This window comes from Centroberyx affinis, unplaced genomic scaffold, assembly GCF_046629955.1.
Source record: "Centroberyx affinis isolate AG114_WGS23_722 - 3 ecotype Tasmania unplaced genomic scaffold, CSIRO-AGI_Caff_v1 ptg000781l_1, whole genome shotgun sequence".
NCBI lineage: Eukaryota > Metazoa > Chordata > Actinopteri > Beryciformes > Berycidae > Centroberyx > Centroberyx affinis.
The window spans coordinates 11,993-25,599 of NW_027279389.1; the positions used below are offsets into that span (position 1 = coordinate 11,993).

General features: G+C 43.8%; 1 protein-coding gene across 2 annotated transcripts; it reads left to right on the plus strand.

Moving 5' to 3' along the window:
• Positions 1-474: 474 nt before the first annotated feature.
• Positions 475-13,607, plus strand: slc39a1 (solute carrier family 39 member 1). Of its 2 annotated transcripts, none has more exons than XM_071520231.1 (4): positions 475-569; positions 2,825-3,139; positions 6,041-6,171; positions 11,566-13,607. In XM_071520231.1, the coding sequence occupies exons 2-4, from the start codon at positions 2,941-2,943 to the stop codon at positions 12,253-12,255; spliced, it is 1,020 nt and encodes a 339-aa protein (XP_071376332.1). In that variant the 5' UTR covers positions 475-569; positions 2,825-2,940; the 3' UTR covers positions 12,256-13,607. The 2 variants fall into 2 exon arrangements, with proteins under 2 accessions (XP_071376332.1, XP_071376331.1); XM_071520230.1 differs by having other exon boundaries at positions 486-691.

Sequence of the window (13,607 nt, forward strand, 5' to 3'; positions counted from 1 at the left end):
ATTGTGTGTTTGTACTGTTGTTACTGCTATACAGCTGCATTCACTGGTTTGCGCCTATGAATCTGCGTGTTTGCATGTATGTACAGATGTGCCTTTTGTGTGTATTTGTTTGTGGATATGTGTTTATGTACACGTTTATATGCATGTATGTATGTATGTCTGTGAGCATGTAGGATATATGTGTATTTATATGTGTATACTTTTGTGCATCCTATACTTATAGTTACTTGTGTATATTTTACTCTTTTATTTAGCTTTTAGTCTATGCTTTCTCTCTTGTACAGCACTTTGTAACTACGGTTTTGAAAGGTGCTATATAAATAAAGATTTACTTACTTACTTACTAAGGTCCTCAAGTGGTGCTTTTACTTTGAATGTACCCACCGGAAGTAGTGTGCGTTATTTCCGCTGAGCTTGACAGCGGCTGCAGCATAAAGCGGGATCAGCTGATGGGATCTGACTCACCACTTCCCGGACAGCAACATGTAACTGCTGAACCCAGAGAACTGCGTTTCATCTTTCAGGTTTTTACTGAAGCCCGAGAACCTGAAGCGAGCCGCTGAAACCCGGTAAGACCGAGGATTTATTACCGAGCTGAGGAAAAACACGTTTGAAGAAGTTTGATCAAAGTTTCCTCGGTTATAAAAGTCAAATATAGAACTTATTTCCTCTGGTTTGGGCTCTCCGAGAGGTAATTCTTCATTTATTTTCGGTCTCAACTCTTCATGTATTTGCGCAACATGTGAAGTTTCGGTGCTGTTTCAGTTTAGATCAGTGATGATAATCTGGCTGTGAAGCAAAAGGCTTTTTCACAGCTTCTGCTTTATCAGTCAGAGGCTAAAAATAAAGCAGAAACATTTATCTGCTTCATAACAGACATGAGTCACTCTAATCCTAATAAAAAATATAACATAACAGCACAAAATACCTTCATGCTGTAGTTGTACATGATGCTTTTCTTGCTCTTCTGATGTTTTCTCTCATTTGTTTTACATGTCGATGTTTTAGAACATATTTCATACTGTACATATTTCATATTATTGTGTATATTCTCATTGCGACATATTTATTTTTCATTTAATTTCTTCATCTCAGTAAGTTCCACTGCTGCTGATTCCCACTCCTTCATAACACTGTAATGCAGACTTTTCCCCATATTTGTCATTCCTGCATTTCCACTTCATGTTTTAGTGTTGAAATTGTTGTTTGCACGTTAACAGAACCCTCTTTGACTCTATTCTTATTTATAATCTATTTTTCTTTCTTCTGTCGTCTATTCTCTGCTGACCACTGTTTCATCTTTTATCTGTAATACACTGTAGTTCATCACAGGAGAATCAGACTGTCAGATGAATGTTTTAGCATTAGGAACGCCCAATGAATAGAATTGAACTGAACTGAATAGAACCAGGCCCGGTGGATATAATAACTGTCCTATAATAAGTAAATAAGTCACAGGTTCGACTCCGGCAGCAGCCGGCGTGTCCTTCAGCAAGACACTGGACTTCCCAGCTGGTTACTCATTGTCAGAGTCTCAGTTTCAGGCCTGAAATGTGACTGTTACAGTGAAACCTGTCATGGGATCAACTCTGAACACATCTGTCAGTGTTTTGAATCACAAACAAGCCGCTGAAACCTTTAGATAGCAGATGAATTCACTTTCATTTCATTTCTCATCTTTCCTACAGTGTTTCAGGCATGTAGCTGGTGCTCGTACAGTGGAGTAGGAGTCCAGTAGCAGGGAGGCTAGACTCACTTCTCCAGTGTTCCTCCATGATGGTTCCAGCTAGGGCTGCAACTAATGATTATTTCCATTGTCGATTAATCGATTAGTTGTTTGGTCTATAAAATGTCAGAAAATGGTGAAAAATGTGGATCAGTGTTTCCCAAAGCCCAAGATGACGTCCTCAAATGTCTTGTTTTGTCCACAACCCAAAGATATTCACTTTACTGTTTGCCTTATTTTTCTTTAAAAAATTACTCAAACCGATTAATCTATCAAAATAGTTGGCGATTAATTTAATAGTTGACAACTAATCGATTAATCGTTGCAGCTCCAGTTCCAGCTGTGTCCGCTTGTGACTCCTCTGTAAAGCCTCTATAGCTTTAGGAGGTCAGGGGTCAGAGGTCACAGCACCCAGACAACACATAGAACAGATATTCCTGTGACGTCATGGATGATGGAAAATGTCTCTGCAGGTCAGTTGGGACCTAAAGGTTAAATATGTAATATTTCTGCTTTACTGAAGCATAATATGACTAGTAAATGTCAACAGGTTCCTGGATGGTAGAGAGTGAAACAAAGTGAACGAGGCCGAAGGCTCCTGACACACCAAGGTCCCTTCAAAAATCTGGCAGTTTGTTTTTGCCTCGCTTATCGGCAAAAAACGCACATCGGAACAAATAATTTGAGACTTAATTACTAATCTGTAGGGTGTTCTGGTAAATTCGGCATGTATATAATCCTCCAAACAGTTTGAATTTTAACGGACCGGCCCATTTATGTGCCAGGGGAAGTCACAAAATCCCTTCCATATGTTCCAAAAATCCACAGAGTCGTGCTGATGTCAGGATCCTGATCACAGCAAGACTCCATCAAACCAAAAACGATGGTCTAACTGGGTAAAGCATGACAGAAGGTTGATTGTTGTTGATTGAGAAACTGTTCAACCTGCCCACCGTGCTGATGATGGTCTCGCTCTACGGAGGGGCAGAGTGTTGTTGCCATGACAACGCTGAACGCCAGAGGCCAGCGCTGGACCAGAAGTTCCACACAGACCCTTTAACCTTCTCCTCCTCCTCCTCCTCCTCCTCTCTCTGACAGACTCCCTGTGTGAATCCATGGAGGGCGTGTGAGAGCCGACCAGCTGCCGCCTGACTCACTAAGTTGAGCAAGGAGTGCAAAAAAAAAAACAAAAAAAAAAACTACACAAACTAAACATGTCTGTGGGGGGTGGAGGCTCCTCCCCCGTCCTCCTGTCCCCCGGGTGGGGCTCGGCGCCGCGGGCCGGCCCGGCGGACGTCCCGGCGCTGGAGATCAAGCTGGGGGCGCTGGCGGTCCTGCTGTTCACCACGCTGCTGTTCGGCTTCGCCCCGCTCTGCCTGGTGCGCGGGGCGGGGAGGTGCAGCCTCGACCCGGGTCAGTTCACATCTGCAGCCGTTTCTCTGGGTTCTGGAGGCAGAAACAATCTGACCGGCTGAGCTGAACTAAGGTGACCAGGGGGCCGGATTCACAGAGCCCTCTTAAGAAAAAAAAAATCTTCTCAAGTGCCATTTTTTTTTCTTAACTTTAGTCTTAAGAAAAAAAAAATAGGAAAAAATGCTATTCTCAAAAACAGTTCTTATATATTTTCTTAACTTTCTTCTCATGTTTCTTCCTAAGAAAAAACATAGGAATAAATGTTATTCTTGAAGTTCTCAAATTTGTTCTTGATTTTTGTCTTAACTTTAAGACGGCCCTTCACCTGTCTTAAAACTCCTACAGTGAAAAGGTAAGCCTCTAATATCATATATTTAAACACATTTTAGACAAGTAGGTTATAGTTCAAAGTCTTCATAGGTTCCCCTACACCTAACATTAAGATGAACATTTATTGTAAAGCTTTATTTGGTGTAGGGCCAGGTAGGCCTCTGTCTCATGTCTGTTGGAAATAAGCTGCAAATTTTACAGTTACCAACAGCAACCAATGTTTCAATCTTTGCTCTAGTTGCTCTAAATAGGTTTTTCCCCAATTGTTTTGTAGATGGAAGCACTTTGGGTTTCCTCCTAGCCTTGTCTCCTAGCCTCCTAGCCTTGTCTCCTAGCCTCCTAGCCTTGTCTCCTAGCCTCAATGGCAGTTTATTAACCAGAATTAATTCAGGCCCCTATTTTGAGAAGTTCTTAAGTAGGAAAATTAAAGAAATTCGTAAGAAATTAGACTGTTACTAAGAAAATATTGAGGAATTGCACTTAAGAGCCTTCTTTAAGAACTTCTTAAAATTTCCTCTTATGTCATTTCTTAAGATCTATCTTAAGAACACGTTGGTGAATCCGGCCCCCGGGGGCATTTGTGGTTCAGCCAGAGTTTTGACCTGGCTGGCTCTGAAAATCACTGGCTCTGTCCGGACAGCATCAGTGTTACTAGAGGAGGTCTGGTGATGTCATGTTTACTGGAGTGATTCAGTGTTTTCACTCCCACTCCTGATAAACTCACTATCGTTATTACAGAGCACACATCCCAGCGGGAGGAGCAGTCACCGAGCAAATAACTGAAAACTGTTTTTCAGCGAGTTCCCACAGCCTCTGTCTTTTCTAACACTGTCTGAATCCAGGCATGTGATTCAGAAATTAAAAATACTTTGAGTGGTAGACGTATTGTTGAATCTGATGGGAATGATACATATCCTGGGGCCGGATTCACCAATGTGTTCTTAAGATAGATCTTAAGAAATGACATAAGATTTTAGGAAGTTCTTAAGAAGGCTCTTAAGTGCAATTCCTCAATATTTTCTTAGTAACAGTCTCATTTCTTATGAATTTCTTAAATTGTCCTACTTAAGAACTTCTCAGAATAGGGCCTGAATTAATTCTGGTTAATAAACATTAGGCTTACTGCCATTGAGGCTAGGAGACAAGGCTAGGAGGCTAGGAGACAAGGCTAGGAGACTAGGAGGCAACCCAAAGTGCTTCCATCTACAAAACAATTGGGGAAAAACCTATTTAGGGCAACTAGAGCAAAGATTTAAACATTGGTTGCTGTTGGTAACTGTAAAATTTGCAGCTTATTTCCAACAGACATGAGACAGAGGCCTACCTGGCCCTACACCAAATAAAGCTTTACAATAAATGTTCATCTTAATGTTAGGTGTAGGGGAACCTATGAAGACTTTGAACTATAACCTACTTGTCTAAAATGTGTTTAAATATATGATATTAGAGGCTTACCTTTTCACTGTAGGAGTTTTAAGACAGGTGAAGGGCCGTCTTAAAGTTAAGAAGAAAATCAAGAACAAATTTGAGAACTTTCATTTCAAGAATACCATTTATTCCTATGTTTTTTCTTAGGAAGAAACATAAGAAGAAAGTTAAGAAAATATATAAGAACTGTCTTTGAGAATAGCATTTTTTCCTATTTTTTTTTCTTAAGAATAAAGTTAAGAAAAAATGGCACTTGAGAAGATTTTTTTTCTTAAGAGGGTTTTGTGAATCCGGCCCCAGGTCATTTACTAAAATCACTGACATGCAGTGCTCTAAATTACATTCCCAGTGTTGTTTTTCTAACCCTGTCCGGACAGTGCTACGTTCATTCCAGACAGAATAAAATCCCTGTGGTCCAGAGGTAAAACTGACCAATCACCAGACTCCACTGGTGATAGTCATGTTGTCCAAAGAGGGGAAGTCTGGGGACATTTCCGGGGACAAAGCACCAAATTTGGGGACTGTCCCCCAGAAAACGAAGACGTCCGGTCACCCTAAGATGAGTTATCTAGGACAGTGATTCTCAACCTTTTTCATATCAAGGACCTTAATTTAGTCCACATTAGAGCTACGGACCCCTATTTGATGAGATTTTGTCTCTCGGACCCAAATCTGAGAATATTTTATTGTTCGATATGATTTTGTCCAGAATGCCATGACTGTCTGTATTGTAGGTAGAGAGATAACAGAGAAACTATGACCAAAACAGTCATTCTTCTACATTCATAATAGTGAAGTTAAACAATTGATCAATTTGCTGGGGACCCCCTGGAACCCCTCAAGGACCCCTGGTGGTCCCCGAACCTCATATTTGAGAACCACCGATCTAGGTAAGCTAGTTAGCTAGCTGCTGACCTTCAACATCATGATGCCATGGACGTGAATGAATGAAAAAATGGATCCGTTGCCATTTACATTTTTATTTACATTTTTGACATTCAAGTTTGCCAAACTGCGGTTGTTTGGCTCCGCCCACTGAGGTTTAACTCGACCAATTAGATTATTTCTGCCTCCAGAGCAGCAGAAGTGCATTTCCATGTCGGTGTTCAGCAGCAGGTTGATCTGTCGGTTGTTGGTTTGCAGAGTTGCGGTGCAGACTGCTGGGTCTGATCAGCTGTTTTGCCGGAGGAGTTTTCCTGGCCACCTGCCTGCTGGACCTGCTGCCGGACTACCTGGACGGCATCAACCAGGCCTTCAGCGGCGTGGGGATCACAGTAAGAACCAGCAGGGTCACTGTCTGGGTGGGAACACTGGAAACTGGATGAGAAACACTGCTGTTATACTGGGCAGCTCCCAGTCTGAAGGTGTTGGGACTGTGTGGATGTGGAGCTCAGTCTACTTCCCCTGGGTGATATTAGGGTTCCTACACATTTTCCACCTTTTCAACATTAAAAACCTTTTCAGGAACTTAAAGGAATAGTTCACCCAAAAATAAAAATCCTGTCATCATCTCCTCCCCCTCATGCCAGGTGAAACTCAGGTGAAGTTTGTCCATATAACACACAGGGAGGCTGCAGCACAACTCCATAGCAGCCTTCTCCAAAACAACTGAAGTCAGTGGGGACCAGTTCTTCAGAGTTCCACAAAGACCTACAGTATATTTACACCATCATTTAGTGCAAATCTTAACTACAGCTGATTGATTTGCAACAAATAATGGTGTATAGGTCTTTCTATTCACAGTGTGATTGTTTGGCTGTTTTTGTTTTGGAACAAAATTTCACCTGTGTTTCATTTGGCATGAGGGTGAGTAGATGATGACAGAATTTTCATTTTTGGGTGAACTATTCCTTTAAGCTTACAATCATATCATATTTTCCTTAAAACAATTGAAACATTCTACTTATTCCACTCGTTTCCAAACAGTTTCTAGAAACAAGAGTCAGTCTGTTGTGAAATGAGGCAGAAAATCGAAAAACAAGGCAAATCGCTCTGCTGGTGCCCAGAAACACAGACGGTTGAAGGAAACTCTTGAATCTGTTTACTGGAATAATCTCAACACAATGGCAGACCTTTTCACTTTTAAGAAAAATAGGTTTCTAAGACTCAATTATAGATTAAATGACTTGTGAAATGATTGCCGACTACAGCAGCAGGTTTGGAGTCTTTCCTTTTATAAATCAGGATTTTTTTCACATTTGTCACATGTTTTTCCATTTCTGTTTTCCTACCAAACACTTCTGTCTTCGTACCACATGGGAACAGAAAAGCAAGGTACTATAGTCCTACTGATATATATGTACTTATATATCTACTTAACGGTACACACGTTTCATATCTATTAATCCATAATTAAGTAAGCAATCAAGACAGTAACGGCTGTCAGTAAATCTATAATCATGTCAGTAATCTTTACTCTCTCCCATACTTCCCACTCTGTGTAGAAATTGTCGGCAGCAAACATTTTTATAACGCCACAATTATTTATATTCTACTTTATTGCTTTCATTGTTTTATTGTTTTATTATTTCTACCGTTTTATCACCCGTTTTATATTCTATTTGCTTGCTTATGTTCCCTTTCCTTTCTCTCTGCCGAATCCTATCGCTAATTTTACCGCACCGCGAGTGAAAAGACTGTAAAGTGATTTATTCTTAGCTCAGTAATCTTAGTCTAAATGTGAAGGAATGTGACTGTGTGGATCATCGTATCAAACTAGCTGATGTGAGTTTGGGTTTGAATGCCTTCAGGCTGTGTCAGACTCTCAGAGGAAGGAGGCTGGAGGTCGATGCTAAAAAAAAAAAAGAACAGCTAGTGTGTGACTGGAAGGACACTGCTGGGAAAACCTGGTGAGGGAGGGGGGGTGGAGGGGTGTGTGTGTGTGTGTGTGTGTGTGTTTTGGAGGGGGGGGGGTGGAGGTGGGAGGGGAGGGGAGGGGAGGGAGGGAGGTTTAACGGGAAACGCTGTCCTCCCTCATAACCACTATTGAATTAACCCCCAACTGCTTTATAGCAGCCAAAAGTAAAAGACTGTGGTAACAGTGGGCAGCTGCTAGGTGTGTGTGTAGTGTGTGTGTGTGTGTGTGTGTGTGTGTGTGTGTGTGTGTAGTGTGTATAACACTTTTTCTCCTCTCCCTGACACTGTTGCCCTAGCCCATTGCTGTAGATATGAATGTGTTCTCATGCTGCCTTCAGGTGTTTCCTCATAAGCTCCTTCTTCAGAGATTCTAAGTTGTGACGCATTCAAGCGCTTGTGGTTGGAAATAATAACAAAATGGACCCGTGACAAACGTAGTGGCTGATATTTTAAAGCAGATGCGTGAACGAGTGAAAATAGAAACATTCAACAATTCCATTTAAATGGGATGGAAAACAACAATAACATGCAGTAATAAATTATTAACATATAGTAATAAATTAGGCCTATATCATTTTTACCATTAGTTATTGACATGTTTACATGCTCTCCACACAAGTCAACCATGTGGTGCTGTCAGGGTTAAGCTGATCCGTCAGAAAACGGACAGAATTACTAACGGATAGATTTCTGTTCGTTGGACTGTTTTGGAACGTCAACGCTATTTAAAAAAAACGCCTCTGGGTTAGGGTTAGGGTCTGTGTTCAACTGGGTTGAACTTTCTCTCCGTCAAAACGGATGGAAATCTGACGGAGACGGACGTGTCATCAGCGTTGCCCGGACAACGGACAGCTCTCATTGAAAATGAATTGAAATGAACGAGACGGACAGACACAACGGATCAGTGTGGCCGCGGCCTTAGAGGTTCAACTCCCACTGGGGACACACAAGTTAAACTGTATGCAGTCGTGCTCAAAGACACTTTGGACAAAGTTGTCCACCAAATATAACAGACTTATACTTGCAGCAGGGTGGTGACATCATGGGTGACATAATGCAGCCTGTGGCGGCCATATTGGAGGGCCAAAGCTCTTGGTAACATCTGAGTCGATGGTTGTGTTTATAAGCGAACAATTTAGCTATCTCACTCTCACTCTCAACAGAATTGAACACACTGATCCATCTGATTGATTTAGTGTTTAAATAATGTCAGCTTGTTAGCTAGCTAACCATAGCATCTGGTCAGCTAACCATCACTGTCTTGTTGTTAACACATCTGATTAGCACACTAGCTAACGTATCTAGTAGTAGCTAGCATTAGCATGTTCACATTAATATCAGTGTGTTTGCTGGTTAGTTAGCTAACAGTTTGTTCAGGTTAACTGAGCTGACTCTTCTCAAGCTACAACTCTTCATGTTTTGGAGTAGAGACTAGGGCTAAAGACAAGACAGTTTACTGTGTCACAGTAACCTACATTTGGAAACAAATCCACCTTATCACACTATTCACTTTTACTGAGAACGTTACTGAATGGATCTACAGCCACACCACAACAAGCTGACTCAGCTGCTCTCTGTTTCTAGCTGCTTGATACACATTTACACTTTATTAACTAACTAAACTCCATGTCTTCATACATCTATCTATTTATCTCTGATGTGAATCGTTCTTCTTCCGCTGGTTTTAACACTCAGCTTTGGCTTCCTGTGTGGCAGAGATGCTGACAGGTTTACACTATCTGATTCACGTAGGCCTGCATGGGAGCTTGGTGTGTTTTGAAGAATATTTTGCAACTGATATCGCTGCTGTTGGGGGGGAAAGACTCGTAGCTGCAACTTTATTTCCTCTCTTACTTTAGTTGAAAGTTTACATGATCCTTTATCTGCTGAGTGAGGTTCACCACCATTGAAACCTGTTGCAACTAGTGATGAAAGGTTCGGCTCTTTGAGTGACTCACTGAAAAAATTCCTTCAACTGACCTTCAACTTTCATCCAGTTGATTCAGTTGGTCATTGTGCGCGGTGAGAGAGGGAAGACTTCCGGTGAACAATGAACAACAGTCACATAATCCTCTTCGTGAACGATGCAGTGTCTATCCAGTGCCACTAGAGGGCAGCCTATTCATAACAGTGGAACACACAGATTGTCTTTGAATCAATGAGAAACGTGTTGATTCTATCACTAAGAACCATGTGGATTAGAAGAAACAAATTCCTTTACTGCTCCAGCTCTACTGACAAACATTTTAGCATTTGAATGGTGAGGCTGTCTGACTGTAGCCTGCTCAAAAGGAGTGAAACACAATTTTTTACAAAGTAAAACAAAGTTTGTGGAAGCAAAATTGTTACCTTAGGTGGAGGAATACAAAGTGTGAATTAATCAGTCAATTAGTAAAATTACATACCCACTCACTCACTCGCTCACTCACTCACTCACTCACTCACTCACTCACTCACTCACCCACTCACTCACTCACTCACTCACTCACTCACTCACTCACTCACTCACTCATTCACTCACCACTCACTCACTCACTCACCCACTCACCCATTCACTCACCCACTCACTCACTCACTCACTCACTCACTCATCCATTCACTCACTCACCCACTCACTCACTCACCCACTCACTCACTCACTCACTCACCCACCCACTCACTCACTCACTCACTCACTCACTCACTCACCCACCCACCCACTCACTCACTCACTCACTCACTCACTCACCCACTTATTCACTCACTCACTTACTCACTCACTCACTCACTCACCCACTTACTCACTCACCCAGTTACTCACTCACCCACTCACTCACTCACTCACTCACCCACTCACTCACTCACTCACTCACTCATTCACCCACCCACCCACCCACTCACTCACTCTCACTCATCCACTCACTCACTCACTCACTCACTCATCCACTCACTCACTCACTCACTCACCCATTCACTCACCCACTCACTCACTCACTCACTCACTCACTCACTCACCCACTCACTTATTCACTCACCCACTCACCCACTTACTCACTCACTTACTCACTCACTCACCCACTTACTCACTCACCCACTCACTCACCCACTCACTCACTCACTCACTCACTCACCCACTCACTTATTCACTCACCCACTCACTCACTCACTTACTCACTCACTCACTCACCCACTCACCCACTCACTCACCCACTTACTCACTCCCTCACTCACCCACTCACTCACCCACTTACTCACTCACCCACTCACTCACTCACTCACTCACTCACTCACTCACCCACTCATCACTCCTAGTTCCTTATTAAAGAGTAACTAAACCCCAAGCCCAAATCTGTGGTGAAGCCTGACACCTAATGGTGAAAAGTAGGGTACTGCACTGTTCATCTACTATTGGCTGGTCTTTGTGCCTGGTGATGTCACCACCTGTTGTACTCTATAGAAGGGACATCACCATTTTACCATTAGGTGTCAGGCTTCACCACAGATTGTGGTGGGGTTTAGTTACTCTTTAAAGGGATAGTTTGGTATTTTGAACCCTGGGCCCAAATAACATGTTTTTCCTTATTAGTAGAAACCACTAGCCGCCTGCTCGGCCCATCCGGTAACACCGGGGTCTCGCTCTACTGCAGTAGAAACCTAAACCGAAATATCGGGGCGTTTACTCCCTCAGACCTCCCGCAGCCTTGTTCTATTTCCCGTACAGGATTTCTATCTGTTGCCCCCAAAGCTTCTGGATTTCTCACATTTCCTTTGGTATAAAGCAGCACAGGCCGCTTTACTGACCTCTGACCTCTGCTCTGCTCCTCTCCTCGCAGCTCCAGTTCCCTCTCCCAGAGTTCATCGTGGCCATGGGTTTCTTCCTGGTCCTGGTCCTGGAGCAGGTCGTCTTGGCCCTCAAGGACCAATCGTCTTCCCCGTCGGAGGAACGGCGCTCTCTGCTGGTGGACTCCGGCGTCCAGTCCAGAGACGACGGCGGGCGGCGGCACTCGCAGCACCGCCACGGGCCGGAGGAGGCGGACGCCGGACACTTCCACGTGGATTTCACCTCCCAGTCGTCCCTGCGGGCCTTCATCCTGGTCTTCTCCCTGTCGCTGCACTCGGTGTTCGAGGGCCTGGCGGTCGGCCTGCAGGAGGACGGCCGGCAGGTTCTGGAGATCTGCCTGGCGCTGATGATCCACAAGAGCGTCATCTCCTTCAGCCTGGCCTTCCAGCTGGCGCGGGGCCGTCTGCGGCGGCCGGTGGTGGCCGGCTGCCTGCTGCTGTTCGCCCTCATGTCCCCGCTGGGCATCGGCCTGGGCGTCGCCCTCACGGAGACCGAGGCGTCGCCGCGGCACCGGCTGGCCCGCTGCACGCTGGAGGGCCTGGCCACCGGAACCTTCTTCTACATCACCTTCATGGAGATCCTGCCGCACGAGCTCGGCTCCGCCGGGAACCGCATCCCCAAGGTGGCCATGCTGCTGCTGGGCTTCGCTGTGGTCACCGCCGTGCTCTTCATCAAACTGTGACCCAAACACTTCCATCCCCCAACTGACAGCCAACAGACAGTGTGTCAACAGACAGTGTGTCAACAGACAGTGTCAAAATGTCCTTGAGTAAGACAAAGTAAGAAAACCCTGCAAGCAGCTGAATCTCTCGTAGTCCGTCTCCTCCGTCTCAGACTGATGAAGGTCTGGAAGAGTTCCAGCAGAACAGTTGGTTAGAAAGGGGCGGAGCCTCTGCGGGCTGTCATCATGCTTCAAACCAATAAAATAGCGCGAGGGCGGAGCCTGGAGCTGCTGCTCACCTGTGTGTTTCCTACCTTTACCGCAGCCTGCTGATAAACAGGTTACATCTCTGTTTCTGAGTCTTCAAGCTAAGAAGCTGTAAAGGCTTCATCCACTCAATTTGATGTTGAGAGGAACCTGCTGACAAAACTGAAGCGAGTCTTAAGTCAAAGTTTTCATCCATTTTTATAGTTAGTGTAGCTTCACTAAAACCCGGAGAGAAAAACAAACCAGAGGTGTCGTGTGTTTTCAAACTCTGAGCCAATCGAACGGCTCCTCTGGATCCACAAGCTCTCTGATCCAACATGTTCTGACCAGAAGTTCTCCAGACCTCCGTTAGTTTGAGTCGGAGGTCTGGCTGCGCAGGATTACAAGCAGCTAAACTCCTAGAATCTAAATGATAAATATCCTGGTGGTCACACAGGGATCCTACAGGTCTGAAGTCTGGAGAAAGAATTTAGTAACTACCAGGTCTTGATAAATTTGGATTATAATGTAAAAAATCTTGTTGTACTGTCCCGATAAGCATACAGCTGCACATTTTCTGTGTTTTTGGACCATCTCATCTCACATATTCTGATCTCTGTCAGTGTGAAGAATCATCTTCCTCTGCAGAGCGACACATCCGACTCTGACTGACTGAACTGCTGAGACAGAGAGATATATATATATAGAGAGAGAGAAACACAGTGAGACAGAGAGAGAGAGAGACAGACAGTGAGACAGAGAGAGAGAGAGAGACAGACCGAGAGACAGAAAACACTTTGTCTCCTGTGGTATGGGAGGAATCTATATTTGCCTGAAGAAGCCTTTTATTATATTTCATACGCTCTGCAGAGAAAAGCTGTGCTGACCAGACACAACAGACTGGCTGTTGTTCAGATACTGAAGTGAAGAAGGATTTACAACCGGGAGAAAACCTCGTATCTCCAAAACTCAAAAACTGTTCAGAAACTAACAGAAACAGTCTTGCTTGTAGCTCGATGACGATGTATTTTTGACATTATCCCATGAGTTTTAAAAGGGATTCATAAAGATTTTTCTCATCCAATAGAGGAGCCTGTAATCCTTTAATTGGTGTGAAAACATGAAAA